The sequence below is a fragment of the Megascapheus bottae genome, chromosome 16, assembly GCF_031878675.1.
Source record: "Megascapheus bottae isolate mThoBot1 chromosome 16, mThoBot2.hap1, whole genome shotgun sequence".
In the NCBI taxonomy this organism is placed as follows: Eukaryota; Metazoa; Chordata; class Mammalia; order Rodentia; family Geomyidae; genus Megascapheus; species Megascapheus bottae.
Window position 1 is genome coordinate 20089181 of NC_143524.1, and position 16813 is coordinate 20105993.

At 42.0% G+C, this 16813-nt stretch overlaps 1 protein-coding gene across 1 annotated transcript in view; it reads left to right on the plus strand.

Moving 5' to 3' along the window:
- The window catches only part of Pamr1 (peptidase domain containing associated with muscle regeneration 1), a 77470-nt gene that overhangs the window by 12055 nt on the left and 48602 nt on the right, over nucleotides 1-16813 (plus strand). The window contains exons 2-3 of the mRNA XM_090348918.1: nucleotides 13971-14147; nucleotides 16242-16370. Coding sequence (XP_090205044.1) covers nucleotides 13971-14147; nucleotides 16242-16370 — 306 coding nt within the window. The remainder of the gene's footprint in view (nucleotides 1-13970; nucleotides 14148-16241; nucleotides 16371-16813) is intronic.

The window sequence follows — 16813 nt, forward strand, 5'->3', positions numbered from 1 at the left end:
CACAGCCTTTCAAGTCTCTCTGAGCACCTGCCCCTGGCCCCATTGCAAATATAGACACTAAGGGCACAGCATATGGACGATCACTGCTCCTGAAGCCAGTGGGAAGATAAATGACAAAAACAGAGGAGGAGGAATGTCTTCAGAAATAAGCATAGGATGAATCTATAAGGATATATTTTTCTGACAGAGTTAGAATAGAACAAGACAGTGAGTGAATAGAATGAGATCATGGGCTGGTGAAGTGAACCTCAATAGGATTAGGTAAGTCCCATCATAATATAGATAAGAAAACCATATATTAATGTTTCTCAGTTCCTTGTAAATTTTTTTCTAGTGGAAAAAAAGCAGGAGATAGGAGAATAGAAGACTAATTTCCTGAGCATTCCTTTTCTGTCAGGTGATATGATAAATATTTTAAGTAGATTACTCATTCAATACATCTAATATAGTTAGGTTATGCACACAATTATCCTCAGTCTACAGATTGGAAGGTGATAGGGCTACATTAGAACCAACTTGGCAAAGAAAACTAGCCATAAGGGGTCAGGAGCATGGCCTAGTGGTAGAATGCATGCCTCGCATGCATGAAGCCCTGGGTTCGATTCCTTGGTACTACATATACAGAAAAAGCCAGAAGTGGTGCTGTGACTCAAGTGGTAGAGCACTAGCCTTGAGAAAGCCCAAGTTCAAGCCCCAGAACTGGCAAGAGATTAACCATAAATGACAAAGCTAGGATTCAAACCCTGGCCCACATTTCAAATTATAATACTCCATAGCTCATGTATATTACACATTCATACATATACACAAATCTATATGCACTTACATCTGTACATTCTGTGTGTACGCAAATATGAATACATCTATACCCTGACAGCTATATCAAAGATAAACCCTAAGTATGGCAAATAGGAGTTGAGTCTTTGAGAAATCATGAGTTTCCAAGTCTACTTAGGATACCCTTTATAGAAACAGCTGGTCTTATTCTTCACCTAGGTCCTATAAGTCATTCCCTCTGAAACTAGTCTAGGTAGAGAGAAGAGGCCTGCAATGCTACAGGGCTAAGATTAAAAAAACCGTGCTTTATGACAACAAGAATAATACTTAGGAAAGACAGGAGAAATCTAGGTCTTGGAAACAGCAAGTAGGGGGTCAACAAACAGTTCAAATGCATGTGGCAAGTCTATAAGATACAGTCCCCGTGTCAAGAACTAGAATACTCTGGGTTTTACAGTGAGTCAGGCTCACAGTGAGCGAGTTATGCTAAAGTGATAGAGGCAGTAACACAATATTGAGAACTGGCCTCTGGGTGGTGTGTGTGTGAAGAAGGGTTAATGACTGAAGTATGGGATACAGAAATATTTTCCTAATTTCTGAAGAGAAGATAATCTGGGTAGAAAGCTAGTGTTCCTGGATCACCATTAAGCAGACTCACACCTCAGTTTGACTAATGATCCTAGCCGATCATAGTATTTAAAACAACCCAGAATACAGGAAATGGGTTTTCTTCAGTGATCCACGGAGTGAGTGGCTGAGATTCTCTCACTGCAACATGGTTACATTCTCATCTCTAGGATCCTTTAAATATCTCAGCAAAGAACTGACGTAGACAAGAAATGAGGATTTTCTGCCAATGCCCCAGCAAAAGTCTGAAGAGAACCCAATATTTTTCAGGCTTCTACGTTTGTTTCTTACCCTTTCCTCTATAATGATGAGATTCAATGTTTATTCATTTTGAACAAGAGACAAAAGTGTGTTTAAAAGTCTATTCCATGGAGCATTAATGCTACTAGATGGTATAAAAATATAAAAAAGAAAAGAAGGGTTCTGTGGGCAAACAACTTTATAAAATGCTATTTAATAATAGCTTCTTTTGTTGCAAGACTTTGCACATCTATGATACATTTTGCATAGAGTTAATTTTCACATCTTTCAGACTTACTTCATCATGACATCTTGGATTCTATGTTTATTGATCATTTGAGATTAATAATCCTTATAAACCCACCCTGAGAAGGAACATCAGAAGGAACCATAAGTTCTCTCAATAGATTTCAAGTGCCTCAAGGAAAAGGAGTTAGTTTTCATCACCATTGTATCTCAGCACCTTGAAACATGCCTGACATTTTATAATAGGTGCTTACTTAAGTTGGCTGAAGAAGGATGTATGGAAAAAAAATGTGTGATTTACAACATGATGTCAACTAAAGTGAGAACCTTGCCTTGTGTGACTTGTTAAGAGTCTATAGTGGGGTAAGTACAGCATAGACAATCCTTTCTGCTCATTGCTGCTGAATACTTTTGTTCATTGGGCACTCTGTCTCATTTTCATAAGGGCTGAGGACATTTGTCCATTCTGTTCTGTTTACTACTGGGTTGTCCAGAGAGGAGACTGAGCACCATCTGGAAGCAGGCAGTGCACCCCCTAGTGGCAGAGAGCCAGGCCAAGCAATGTTTGCTCAGGGCAGAGCAGCCATTTACCACCAGCCAAGTCTTCTCTCCTGTTTGCACCCAGGTGAGCTGCCAGTACACTGGAAATCATTGAATAGAAGTTACCAGGTGATGCTGTGTGGTGGTGATCAATGTGAACTCCTCGAGAAAGAACCCATCCTCTTGGGGTTTACTGACCATCTTCCATGAACTCTTTTGAGATAAATGGAAGTGGACCTGGGTTTGAAAACTACAGGACACTCAAGTGTTCCAAAGTCCCCAATTGATTCATTTGGCTGAAGTGAAAGGAACCCAACACTCCTTCTCCACTGTAGTGGTTTTGCATTTAAAATGGCTGGAATGTTGTTCAACCAAACATAAATTGAACTCCAGGGGGACAATCATTGCCAGAGCTAACGTTGGCTGGAAGTGTTCCTTACTCTGTCCTAACAACAGAAGCAGCCTGGTTTTCCAATCACCAGACTTCTACTTACACAAATGCATGCTGCCAAACCACTAACGGAGTCCTCGGAGACAGCCAGAAGCCTAGAGAAGCTGTGATTTAAAATGCCAAGACTGCAGGGATTGAGGCATTTCTCCAACCACAGAGGCTGGGAGGGGGGGCCAGGAATGGGTGTCTTTACTTCTGGTCAGCCTATGGAGGAACTTCTCTGACCTATTTGACATTAAGAACCTGAATGATGGTATCCTCCCACTAGGCTGAAATGAATTCGTTTAAACCTATTCTGGTATTGATTGGGAGGAGATCAAGTTTCCATCCCCTGCAATATCCAAGCACAAGGCCCTCAATTCAAGATTTAGTCCCAGTTCTGATAGTCCTTCTTTTATGTGAAAGCTGTAGGGTCAGAGTCTACCTTGTTTTCTTTCTCTGTTTTCTCACTGGTTAGCAGAAGATAGTATCTACGCTGGTGGCTTTAAGGATCTGGAGTGCTGATGTGTCAGGGATTAGAGATAAACCTAGAGATTGGTAAGACCCAGGGATGCAGAGCCAGCCTGTAAAGCTTATTGAGAAATGCAGAAGCAAAACAAGTAACAAATTAAGTTTTGGCTCACCTGGGTCCACCATCACCCCCCCCCCTTCCCCACCATCTACAGTGTATGTGATCTGAATCATCAGATTTCTAAGGAATCCATTGGAAGTCTTGGTATACAAAGTAGGGGCAAGAGTGACAAAGGCCTTGAATTTCTAGTTGTCTTTATCTTGCTGACCAAAGACAAGCTCGGAGAAAGGAAGACTTTATTCTCTGAGAGAGAGAGATTGTGCCAGGCTGGGGCTGAGGCTGGCTTGTGAACATGATGATTCTCCAAGGCTCAGGAGGAAGGATTGCATCACCCAACAGACAGTCTCATCTTTCTATACCAGGCTTTGTTGTCAACCCCACAAGCTGATGGCCAGATCTCTGGTGGTCAGGGAAGTTGTGGGCTATGAGTCATGGTGGGGAGTCCTGACAGTGAAGAGGGGTGCAGGGAGCAGGGGTGATGGATGCTCAGGCTGCTAACTGATGCGCCTTTCAGATTTTGCATCATCTCTTTCTTCCTTGAATCCTAGGAGATGTATAAGAGGCAAGATTTTTTTTTAAACCCTCAGTGGAAATTTTAATTGAACGAGGCTAGGTAGGAGGGCTGTGGGTTTTTTGCAATGATGGACTCAAAGGCAGCTTTTCATCTAGGCATATTGGTGGCACATGATGAAAGTGCCTTCCTTTGCCACCTTCTGGGGTGGTCTTGCCCTGGGCTTTTGCTCCAACAAATGGTGCTTCAATCCGGTATGAAATAGGTGGACCTTTGCTTGTATACAGAAACTCCAGTCTTTTCAGGGCTGGGTGGAGGGGAGGCTTAGGACATAGTGCCAATATGTGAGAGAATGTTGGAAATATAGTGCTTGGATGCTATGCTCAGGGGACACCATGTCTCCTCTTGTCCCTTGGTCTAGTTAAGTCCATGCTGGAGTTGCATGATTTTTTAAAAAAAAAATCTTGGCTGTGGTAGAAAGAGTTCAGGACTGGATAATCATAAAGCAACCTACCATCACGTTTCAGTGCTGGGTACAAAGTAGTGAGGAGGACAATGATGACAAGACAGCAATGTTGACTCTTTCCTTGACTCATTCACTGGTTCATTTCACCAAGTGTTTGAAAACTGACAATTTGTCAGCATACGATAGTTGCCTTGGTTTTCTTATTAGCAAAAGAAAACTACAATGCTATGTGACTCTGGGTGGTAAAACAGGACTACAAGGGTAGGCGACTCATGTTTTGCAAAGAGAATTCTGGAAGAATCAGAGTTGGACATGGGTCACTGAAATCTAGAAAGTAGATTCCAAGATGGCTCTCCCTAAACAGGAAAATTAAGAGAAGAGACTAGACCAACCTTATAATGCTCCAAATACTCCTCTTTTTTTCTGGCCTTGTTTTGTTTTTTAGAGACAAAGTTTTGTTGTGTCCGAGGCTGGCCTCAAACTCATATCCTTCCTTCTTCAACCTCCGAATGCTGATATTATATGTATGTATCATCATGCCTAGCTCCAAAATGTTTTTGGTATTCATTTATCCTGATTTTGTTTGTCTGGTCCTGGGGCTTGAACTCTAGGCCTAGGACTTGTCCCTGAGCTCCTTTTTATTCAAGGCTAGCACTCTTCCATTTGAGCCACAGAGCCAGTTAAACTTGTTATGAAGTTAAAATTGCTCTAAAATATTATAAAAATGCTTTACAAAGAGCATAAGTGGATATTTGGGCCAGTAGGAGAGCTGGTAGTATGTGGGTGAGGAAGGTATTCACAACTTTGGCAGCTGGATTTTGCTGTGTGCCATGGTCTGCACATACACTCCCAGTGCCTGGGTTCAGTCCAAGGAGAAGCTTTGTGATCTTTTGTAAGCACCAAAAATACATTGGCAGGATAAACACACACACACACACACACACACACACACTCACTTACCTGCAAGCTTCTATAAGGAAAGCAAAATAAAGTTTGTTTACTTTATCCCACTAGCTGGCTTGTTCTTCTGCTCTTCTTGTTGCAGGCTTGTCTAACCATGCTTCTTCTAGCTTGAAACTCTATGAACCTTTGTTTCTTTGGGAATTCACTTCACATATGTATAAATATTTTTATTTCAGTTTTATTTTGTTGGTTATGGGGCTTGGACTCACGGCAAGGGTTCTGTTCCTGGGGTCTTTTGTTCAAGGCTAATGCTCTAACACTTTGAACCACAGCACCAGTTCCAGTTTTCTGGTCATTAATTGGAGATAAGAGTCTCGCAACCTATCCTTCTCCAGCTGACTTTGAACCATTGATCCTTAGATCTCAGCCTTCTGAGTGATTAGGATTACAAAGGTGAGCCACTGGTGCCCAGTTTAGAATATTTGTTGACATTTCTTTTTGCTTCCATTTATAAGACCAACTCTCTCTCTCCTCAGCCCTTTACCTCCGTAGTAAAGTGAAAGGTTGGAATAAATGACTTTTACTGAAAAGAAAATTTATTACTAACCCCATTGGAGTGTTTTGAAAATGAAGTTGCATGAAGAATATAAAAAGTACTTTCGCTACAGAAGTACTAAAGAACTTTCACCAACACATAAGAAAACATTGAATAACTTCTGCTGTTTCTCTCTGGTAGTTTCTGGAACTGGCCTTTTGCACCATATTGAAGTGCCCTGAAATTTATACAGCTGACGCCAAATGGTGAATGTGCCCCTTCCACAAATGCAGTTTTAATAAACAGAGAGAGGGAAAAAAAATCCAAGATGTTGCTCTTGTTGGCGTATTGTATTCTAAAAAAAATCTCTATAGCTGGTCAAATTGAGTATTTCTTATAGAATATAAGAAGTATTTAGGGGGGCATTCTTCTCTCTGTTTAAGCTGGGGGACTAAGAAGAATGGTCATCTTGGGGGACCACAGGGGAAGGGAGCCAAATCATGAAAGCATGAAAACATTTTATTCATCTTAGCTTGCAAATAGATCCATTTCTTTCTGTGGTTGTATTTAAACTTCTCCAACCCTATGAAAGTCTATAGATTCCCTGTTAATGTCCCTTCATGATTATTCATTCATGAATATTATGTATTTATGGTAATTGGACCAAGCCTATTCCTCTTCTACACTGAGAGTTCTAGGAGTTCACAGAGGTTCCTCTCTCCCTCCCTCCCTCCCTCCCTCCCTCCCTCCCTCCCTCTCTCTCTCTCTCTCTCTCTCTCTCTCTCTCTCTCTCTCTCTCTCTCTCTCTCTCTCTCTCTCTCTCTCTGTTGTACTTAGTTAGCATCCAGCTCCCCACCAGGGACAGAGTTGACACTTAACAACTACTTGTAGAATGATAAGGTGAATTCATTGGTTCACTCATGTTCTTGGTATTATGCCAGAGGGGAAATGAGGAACAGAGTGGAAATGATTTATTTCAAATTTGCCTGTCTTCTGAGAAAACAATATTAGTCCCCAAATGATGCTATAACAAATTGTCACAGATTTAGTTATTTAAAACAGTGTATAGTGATTACTTGAAGGTTAATCAGGAAGCTCAGGGAAGGACTTATTCATTGCCCGGGTTTTTCCATCTTCCAAGTATACTTCTTTCTGCACGTCTTTTCCTGTGGCTTTTAAGGGTCCTGTGAGTGCACTGATCCTACATAATAAGCCGGCATATTCATTCAATCTCTAGCTTATCCCTTTTTAATTGCACTAAATGAAGAGTTTCATTGTGTTATTTCCATACATGCACATAATGTACCTATACTGTACTTTATCCTTAAATAGGTCGTAACTACAAATCTCTATTCCTAGTTCTAGTCCCTGAGTTCATTCTTTGAGACTGAGATGCCTCTTTCCTCAAAGTTAATAGAAAGGGCCAAAGCAGGCTTTGCCCACTGAAGTACAGAGACATACAAAGAAAGTATCTTGGGAAATCAATACTTGGATCAAAGGACTCGCCTCCTCCATGTTGTACAGGCAGGTAGGGGTGAACATATCTGCCGTTTGGTAGAGGAATAGGCTCGGCCAGATGTAACAGCAGAGCAAACCTTTCTTGGCCTTTCATGCTGAAACATATGAAAATATATTTCAAATTGCAAGTGAGTTTTATCTAGTACTAACTAGAGCTCAAGGAGTTATGAATCTCTATTCATTCTTAGAAAATTTGAACAGGTATAGTGCTTGTGCTAGACTGAGTAGAGGAAGAAGGTGAAGAACTAAGCCACAGTCTCTGAACATATTAATTGCATGGAGATGACATGGGATATGGGACTAGGGTCTATCACTTGAACCAATAGTTCCAAGGGTCTTCCACCTAGAAAGGAAAGCACCCCCCAAAGGAAAGTTCCCCAACTCTGATATCAGCCAGTTAAGAACAAAAAACTATCTCTCCTGGTTTATAACCCCAACTTAGATCCAATGGATAGAAATACATGACTATTGGGGCCGGGAGTTTGGCCTAGTGGTAGAGTGCTTGCCTAGCATGCACAAAGACCCGAGTTCGATTCCTCGGTACCACATACATAGAAAAAAAGCTGGAAGTGGTGCTGAGGCTCAAGTGGTAGAGCTCTAACCTTGAGAAAGTCCAAGGACAGTGCTCAGGCCCTGAGCTCAAGCCCAGAACTGGCAAAAAAAAAAAAAGAAATACATGACTATTGAAGGAAGATAGCGCTAACTTGTAGAACTGAGGAGTGTCTGGTGTCTGGCCTGAAGCCCATATAAACTCCCTGAAATCATTTGGTCTAGCTTTGCCAGGACAACTACAAATGACATTCAAAATTCAATAAATCTACGAGCTTTTGTTTTTCAGTTGAAATTCCATAAAGCTGGGCCTGAGAAGGATATTATAAGCAATCAAATGACACTTGGCATAAACATGTTTCCCTGCCCCTTTGAGTTATGACTAGATTCAGTCAGCAATTACTTTACCCAGCACCTCTGTGTGCCAGGTCCTGTGCTGGCAGCAGTGAGTTCATTGTAGTTCCTGCTGGTTTAGAGTACTTTAGGGGAGACAAGCAATAAGCAGGTTCAAATGGTTGCTTCTTGATGCCCACGAAGGGTAGGGTCCAGGAACCTGTGACTATGAAAGTCCATGGAGACATTGGTCCCCTATATAAAATGCTGTCATGTTTGCAGAGACCCTTGAGGCATCTACACACACACTGCAAGTCATCTCTATGTTACTACTACTACTACTACTACTAATAAAAAACCTCTGATGACATAAGTGCTGTGTAGATCGTTGTTCCATGTAGGAAAAAAAAGATAGAATAAATAAAATAAGTAAAAAAGAAAGTCTATATAAATTCAGTACAGGCACAATGTTTTTCAAGAATTCTTTTTATCTGCAGGTGGCTGCATGCATGGTTGCAGAATCTGAGACAATGAAAGCAAAGGGTAAATAGAACCAGAAAATGATGACAAATTGTGACATCAAGTAGGACACTGTGAAATGGATGCCGTGGGTGGGATGTTTGGGTGTGCATTTTGATTTGAGAGGGTGAGGGAGGTTCTCTCTAGACCCTGTGGTCTAAAAGTTCTCGTCTAGATTTTAGAAGTCAATGGCTTCATCTGGTAACAGAAGTGTGGGACGCTCAGCTATGTCTGGTGAGAAGTTCACAGCGCAGAAGCAGATACAAGACGATGCCATGAGAACCATTCTAGCTCCATGCCTATGTGAAGATTTTGCTGCCCTTTGTGTATGATGAAGAAAGAAAGTCATTTTTCCTTAGCATTAAATTTAATCTCTTAATATTCAAGTCATCATACTTCTATGCCAATAGATAGTTCTCAAGACCTAAGGCTGAGAATAAATAGTGATAGGTTCTTTAAATAAGTCTATTTGGTGAATTATGAGCTGTCAGTTTTGTGTCAGAATCCTACAGTTGAGCTGGATGGTTTGGCCAGACCTGTGATCCTAGCTGTTTGTGGTGGGTTGATGTAAAAAGCTAGTGAGATCCCATCTCAGTACGTAAATTGAGCGTGGATGGTGGCATATGTCTCCATCCCAACTAAATTGTAGGCATAGGCAGAGGATCAAAATTTGAGGCTGGGGGGTGGGGTGGGGTAGGGCTTGCAAAACAGGAGGGAGGCAAGGTGAATGAACGCAGCCATCCAAGTCAGGGTACACTATATAGAAGATGAACTATGTAGCTTGTAGGCAGCAATTGGAAGGGCCAACAGGGGGAAAGTGAAGGATGGAGTGACACCCAAAGAGTAAATGGATTCATTATCTATAGAATGCCTTGATACTAATATCATTAGATCATTATATATTATAAATATAAATATATTTAATATAAAAATATATATTTATAAACATATATAGATTTATTTTTTTCATATATTTTTATTGTAATTAATAGAAGGGTTACATTATATTCACCAGATAGAAGGTGCATTAATTCACATACATTGATACCCTTTCTCATGTCTTGGTCCCCATTTCCCTCCTCCCCACCCCCACCTCTCATCTTGTTTTCCTCCTTTCCCTATGCAATTTCAAATAACCAAATACAAATATATCCAATATATCAGGTAACAAAGTGAGATACTGTAACAGTATGAGATAACCAAGGGACAGCAAAAGAGATGAGAGATAACATAGTACATTAGGGACAACAATCACTCATTTGTTTCTTTTTTTTTTTTTTCTGCCAGTCCTGGGCTTGAGCTCAGGGCCTGAGCATTGTCCTTGGACTTTCTCAAGGCTACAGCTCTACCACTTGAGCCTCAACACCACTTCCGGCTTTTTTTCTATGTATGTGGTACCGAGGAATCGAACCCGGGTCGTCATGCATGCTAGGCAAGCACTTTAACCACTAGGCCAAACTCCCGGCCCCTCACTCATTTGTTTCTATATCCTAAATGCCCTTTCATTTAGCATCATACTCTATGGCCTTATGTATCTAGGTTTTGTTCTATTGCAGATCTCTGCAATGAGAGCCCAAGGTTTCTACTGATTATGCCAAATGAGGGAAACCATTGAACCTATGTTCCTTTGAGTCTGGCTTACTTCACTTAATATGATTATTTCCAAGTCTTTCCATTTCCTAACAAATGGGGCGATGCCATTCTTTCTGACAGCACCATAGAATTCCATTGTGTACAAATACCACATCTTGTTGATCCACTCATCAACTGAGGGACATCTGGGTTGGTTCCATATCTTTGCTATGGTAAATAGTGCTGCAATGAACATTGTTGTGTTGGTGGATTTAGTATGTCCTAGTTTCTGGATGATTGGGTAAATGCCAAGTAGTGGAATTGCTGGGTCATAGGGGAGTTCTATGTTTAGCCTTTTGAGGCACTGCCCCGCTGCTTTCCATAGTGGTTGAACGAGTTTGCACTCCCACCAACAGTGTAGTAGTGATCCCTCCTGGCCACATCCCCTCCAGCATCTGTTGTTATTCGTTTTCCTGATCCTGGCCATTCTAACTGGAGTGAGGTGGAATCTTAGAGTTGTTTTGATTTGCATTTCTTTTATGACCAGAGATGTTGAGCATTTCTTCATGTGTCTATAGGCCATTTTTATTTCTTCTTCAGAGAAGACTCTCTTTAAGTCTTTGGCCCATCTTTTAATGGGATGGTTGCTTCTTTGGAGATTAGTTTTGGAGTGATTCAATTTTTTGAGCTGTTGATATATTTTAGATATGAGGCCTTTGTTCTGGGCCTGGTTCTGGGCAAAAATAGAGGACTCTACCTGAAAGACAACTAAAACAAAAAGGGCTAGAGTTATGGTTCAGTGAGAAATGGTAGAACATTTATGTAGAAAGCATACTAAGTTCAGAACACAGAAATGCAAATAATAAATAAATATCTAAATTTAAGGAAGGAAAATAGAAAAAAACTGTATTGTTCATAGTTTAGGCAGCCCAGACTTACTTCTGCTTGAATCATCTTCCTTGTGTAAAACTTTTAGAAATAGAAAACCAGAAAAAAAAGAGAATGCCAGGTGGTTTTCTTTTTACTAAAGGTACATGACAAAGAAGTAGGAAAAGGAGGAGGAAGAGGAGGAAGAGAAGAGGAAGAAAGAAAGAGAGAGAAAGGAAGGAAGGAAGGAAAAATTTTATTCAGTAAGGAAAACTTTTTCTTTCTTCTTTTTTTTTTTTGGTCCTAGGTCTTGAACTCTGGGCCTGGGTGTTGTCCCTGGGCTCTTCAGCTCACAACCAGCACTCTACCATTGAGCCACAGCGACACCTCTGGTTTTCTGATGGTTAATTGCCAATAAGAGTCTCATGGACTTTAGTGCCTAAGCTGGCTTTGAACCACGATCCTCATATCTCACTCTTCTGGGTAGTTAGGAGTACAGGTGTGAGTTACCAGTGCTTGGCTTTTTTTATATATACTTTCTTTTCTTTTCTTTTTTTTTTGCCAGTCCTGGGCTTGAGCTCAGGGCTCTGTCTGTGGGCTTTCTCAAGGCTAGAGCTCTACCACTTGAGCCACACACAGCACTATTTCCAGCTTTTTCTATGTATGTGGTATCAAGGAATCGAACCCAGGTCTTCATGCCTGCTAGGCAAGCACTCTACCACTAGGCCAAACTCCTGGCCTTACATTTTTATTCTTATAGGGAAGAATAAGCAATTGTACTTAGGAGCTGAAATGAAATTAGAGTAATGACTTCACCCTTATGAAACATTGAAATTCTCCCAAACATACTAATGGTGGTACCTTTTGTTTGAGCTTTGAAGATACCATGAAAGTGGTGTGCTACAAACTGAGAGCTGAGCTTAGGGACTAGTGACATAATCTGTGCTGAACTATCAGTGGTGGCCTTGAGTGTTCTGGCCCAGAGCATGACCCGGGCTGTGCTGATGGCCCACTGACTGAGCTGCACAGCATGAGATTGCTATGCCATTTCATGCTTTCTCTTGGAGTTGGGTGATTCACAGTCTATGCACCTATAAACAATAGCCTGATGTATTCCAATAACAGTGTCCATGAGGGCTGGGGAGGTAGCTTAAGGGTTAAACACTTGCCTAAGATGCACAAGGTCCTTCTTTCCACCTCTAGCATCACAAAGAAACAGAAAAAGAAACAAATTAAAAAGAAAAGGGAAGGGGCCGGGAGTTTGGCCTAGTGGTAGAGTGCTTGCCTAGCATGCATGAAGACCCAGGTTCGATTCCTCGGTACCACATACATAGAAAAAAGCCGGAAGTGGTGCTGAGGCTCAAGTGGTAGAGCTCTAGCCTTGAGAAAGTCCAAGGACAGTGCTCAGGCCCTGAGCTCAAGCCCAGGACTGGCAAAAAAGAAAAAAAAGAAAAGAAAAGGGAAATGTAGTATTTGTTTAGTACTAGTATTTCCCTAGTACCAGGGAAATGTTTATTTGTTTATTAATGAAATGTACACTCAGTTCATGTAAAACTTTTTTTTTGGTTGCTCGTGGGGCTTGAACTCAGATCCCGAGCACTGTCCCTGAGCTCTTTTGCTCAAGGCTAGTGCTTTAACACTTTGAGTCACAGCACCACTTTTGGTTTTTATGACATTTTTTTTCTATGTATGTGGTACCGAGGAATCGAACCCACGTCTTTGTGCATGCTAGGCAAGTACTCTACCACTAGGCCAAGCTCCCAGCCCACTTTTGGTTTTTGAGTGACTAATTGGAATAATTGTCTCATGGGTACTCTTCTGCCTGGGCTAGCATTGAACCTCAATCTGCAGATCTCAGCTTCTCGAGTAGCTAGGATTACAGGGATGAATCACCTGTGCTCAAGTAGGACTATATGTTTTTAAAGATAAAATTACAGAGAATTGGGCACTGGTGGCTCATGACTATTATCTAACAATTCAGACGCCTGCTTTCTGAAAATGGTGATTCAAAGCCAGCCCAGGCAGCCCGGTTAGAGTGGCGTGTGTGTGTGTGTGTGTGTGTGTGTGTGTGTGTGTGTGTGTGTGTGTGCGCGTGTGTGTGTGTGTGTGTGTGTGTGTGTGCGTGTGTGTGTGTGTGTGCGTGTGTGTGTGTGTGCGTGTGTGTGTGTGTGTGTGTGTGTGTGTGCGTGTGTGTGTGTGTGTGCGTGTGTGTGTGTGTGTGTGTGTGTGTGGTGTGTGTGTGTGTGTGTGTGTGTGTGTGTGTGTGTGTGTGTGTGTGTGCGTGTGTGTGCTAGTCCTGAGGCTTGACCTAAGTCATGGATCTGCTTCAGAGCATTTTTTGCAACTCCACTAAAAGCTTTGTATGACTCATGTGATAAAGTTTTTCCCTTGAGTGGATAAAGCTAATTAACAATATGAGGCTTTGCGTTCAAGCCCTAATCCTAGCACAAAATGAACGAATAAATAAACCAAAAATCACACACATAAAAACTCAAGTGAACAGCACTTACAACCACATTTGATCTCTGCTCTAGTGTGAGCGTTGGAATACCTTCGTGGTAGGCCACTCTTCCCCCCCCCCCCTTTGGAGATATTGGCCTAGGAAGAATTTGCACAGGGTTCTTCTCCCCTTTAGGCAGGGCATCATCGTGTTTGTAGGGCAACATCTGTATCCTAAGAGTCATGTTGAAGGGATTTCTACTTTCTTCCGGCCAGCCTGTCCTCACATGTTGGGTTCCATTTCAGAATACACAGTCATCAATGAAGCCTGCCCTGGAGCTGAGTGGAACATCATGTGTCGGGAATGTTGTGAATATGACCAGATTGAGTGTGTCTGTCCTGGAAAGAAGGAAGTGGTGGGCTATACCATCCCATGCTGCAGGAATGAGGACAATGAGTGTGACTCCTGTCTGATTCACCCAGGTGAGCCAGGAAGGGATGTCCTCAGGGTTTCCTCCATGCTGCCTGATGCAATGGATGGGAGCCATCTGAAGGCTTGAAACTGCAGCAGCCAGCCAGCCAGCCAGCCATGACATTATTGTGACACCACTCAGCCCATACTAATTGCCAGAAAAGGAATTAGAGGAGTTAGTACTCCTTGCAGTGTTAAAGTTGTAAATCTGAGAAATCATCCACTCATTTGTTTAACAAGCAGACTGAGCAGTTCCCATGTCTGTTACTGGAACTACAGTCACATAAAAGGAAAAAAAAATATTCCAGCACTCCCAGAGCCTATAGTCTGGCAGAGATGCATAACAGGAAGTCTATTGTAGGGATGCACAGGGTATCATGGCAACACAGGGGACTGGAGGTTATTAGGTAGAGGAAAGATCAGTGAAGACTTGTTAGAGGAGGTGCAGGGCAGGTGGGAGAGAGAATCAACATGCTGGGAAGGGTGGAGGGATCTGGTGGAGAGGTCTCCCACACTGGGCCTAGGTCTCTACCTCTAGCTAGAGAAAATAGGAGAGCTTTGCTGGGTGGGTGCGGTAGCTCACACCTGTAATCCTAGTTACTCAGGAGGCTGAGATCTGAGGATCAAGGTTCAAAGCCAGCCTGGGAAAGGATCTGAGACTCTTATGTCCAACTAACCTCCAGAAAACAGAAAGTGGGGCTTGGCTCAAGGATAGGATGGAAGCCTTAAGCTGAAGAGCTCAAGGACAATGCCCAGGTCTAGGGGTAGGGTGGTAGCCTTGAGGTGAAGAGTTCAGAGACAGCGACCAGGTCCAGAGTTCAAACTTCACGACCAACAAAATAATATATCTGCATATAGCTCTATCTATCTATCTATCTGTCTATCTATCTATCTATCTATCTATCTATCTATCTATCTATCTATCTATCTATCTCAGGGACTGTGTCCAGATCATGAGTTCAAGCCCTACAACCTATAAAAATAATAATAATAATAATGCTAGTTGGGATAGAGATAAGCCAGGAGAAATTGTGGGAAAACCAGTATAACAGTTCAGGAACTGACTATATACCAGCCACTTTCCATGTGTTCATCTAATTTTTAAACACTCCTGAGACATGGGATCCATTTTGATTTCAGTCTGACAGCTAAGGGCAAGAAATCATGGAGATTGCAAGCAATGGGCTCGAGGACACCTGAGCTGGACAATGGCAGAGCCACAGCTTAGCTCTCTACTTCAATAAATAAGAAGGGACTATTTCTACTGGTTCTCTCTGTCTCCCACTACTCAGAAGTGATCTAGGCCTGAACATTGCTTAACCCTAGTGTGCCTTGTTGATTAGTGATTTGCAGATGGAAGTCTTTCAGGCTATCTTCAGTAAGCATTACCATTGCATCCAATGGTCTAGCTTGGTTACAGATGTGCATGATAGAGATGACTAACAAAATAGTGTTTATTATCAGTTATTAAGAAGAATGTAATATATAGTATAAACCTAATTTATACATACAGGCCTATATGTGCATACAGTGCCTATATGTACACACATACACGTAGATGTATTTTTTTTCCAGAGAAAAGATATTAGCAGACATCTCTAGGTAATTTATTTTTCTTAGCAAAATTTTTTTTCATTCACCTCAATATTCTCAATATTCTGTAATTAATGGGAAATGCATCTATAAAGAGAAAAGTAAGAATACCATATCTACAGATTTTGTATTTTAGAAGAAGCTATTTCATGTTACTTTAAAACACCAGAACTAAGGGTATGACTCAAGCGTGTGCCTGCCTAGCAAGCTAGAAACCTCATTTCCACCAGAGTTCCCACCAAAACAAAACAACTGAGAAATGAAAACAAACCCATCAACCATTAACTGGGGAGATGGTTTGGATGACTGTCCTACTCTGTGTGTCTGAATTCGGCAGAGTCTAGTATTTCCCTTGGGATGAGCAGTTTTTCTCAGGGTTTTGGCATTTTTGAGGGGTGGGTGGGAGAGGGTCTAGAGGTTCTACACAGACCACAGGACATTGGGAAGGTATCCTGAAGACTGCTGGAACTGCCAAGGGCCCAGAACTAACATCCTTCTGGGAAATCTTCCAGGCTGTATGATCTTTGAAAACTGCAAGAGCTGCAGGAACGGCTCATGGGGGGGCACCCTGGACGACTTCTACGTGAAGGGCTTCTACTGCGCAGAGTGCAGAGCAGGCTGGTACGGTGGAGACTGCATGAGTAAGTAGGCCCCATGCAGGCGCGGGCTCTGGCCACCCTTGACACGTTCTGCTTTGTAATGGAAGTTCACTACAGGCCACATGTTATATCTCGTTGGAATGTGACTTTGGAAATGCTTGAGGCCAGGGGGCTTTCTGGATGTGTTTCCATCTGCTGGGTATGGATGACAGACAGTTGTTTGGGATTGCTGTTCCCAGGAGGTGTCTCTGTTCCAGTCTGCCCACAGCCTGTCATATGTCAGAAGCAGTGGAATGGGCCAGAATGATATGGAGAAAGTTTCAACAATGTCGTGTGAAGAGCATGTTAAATAGGAAATTTGTGTAGATATGTTTTCTTGAATCCTGAATTAAATTCCTGGAACCTCACAGCAAATTATCAGCATACCATTTGTCCCGGGAAGGGGATTCAGGACAAAGTACTTGATATCCAAGAATTATGTAATT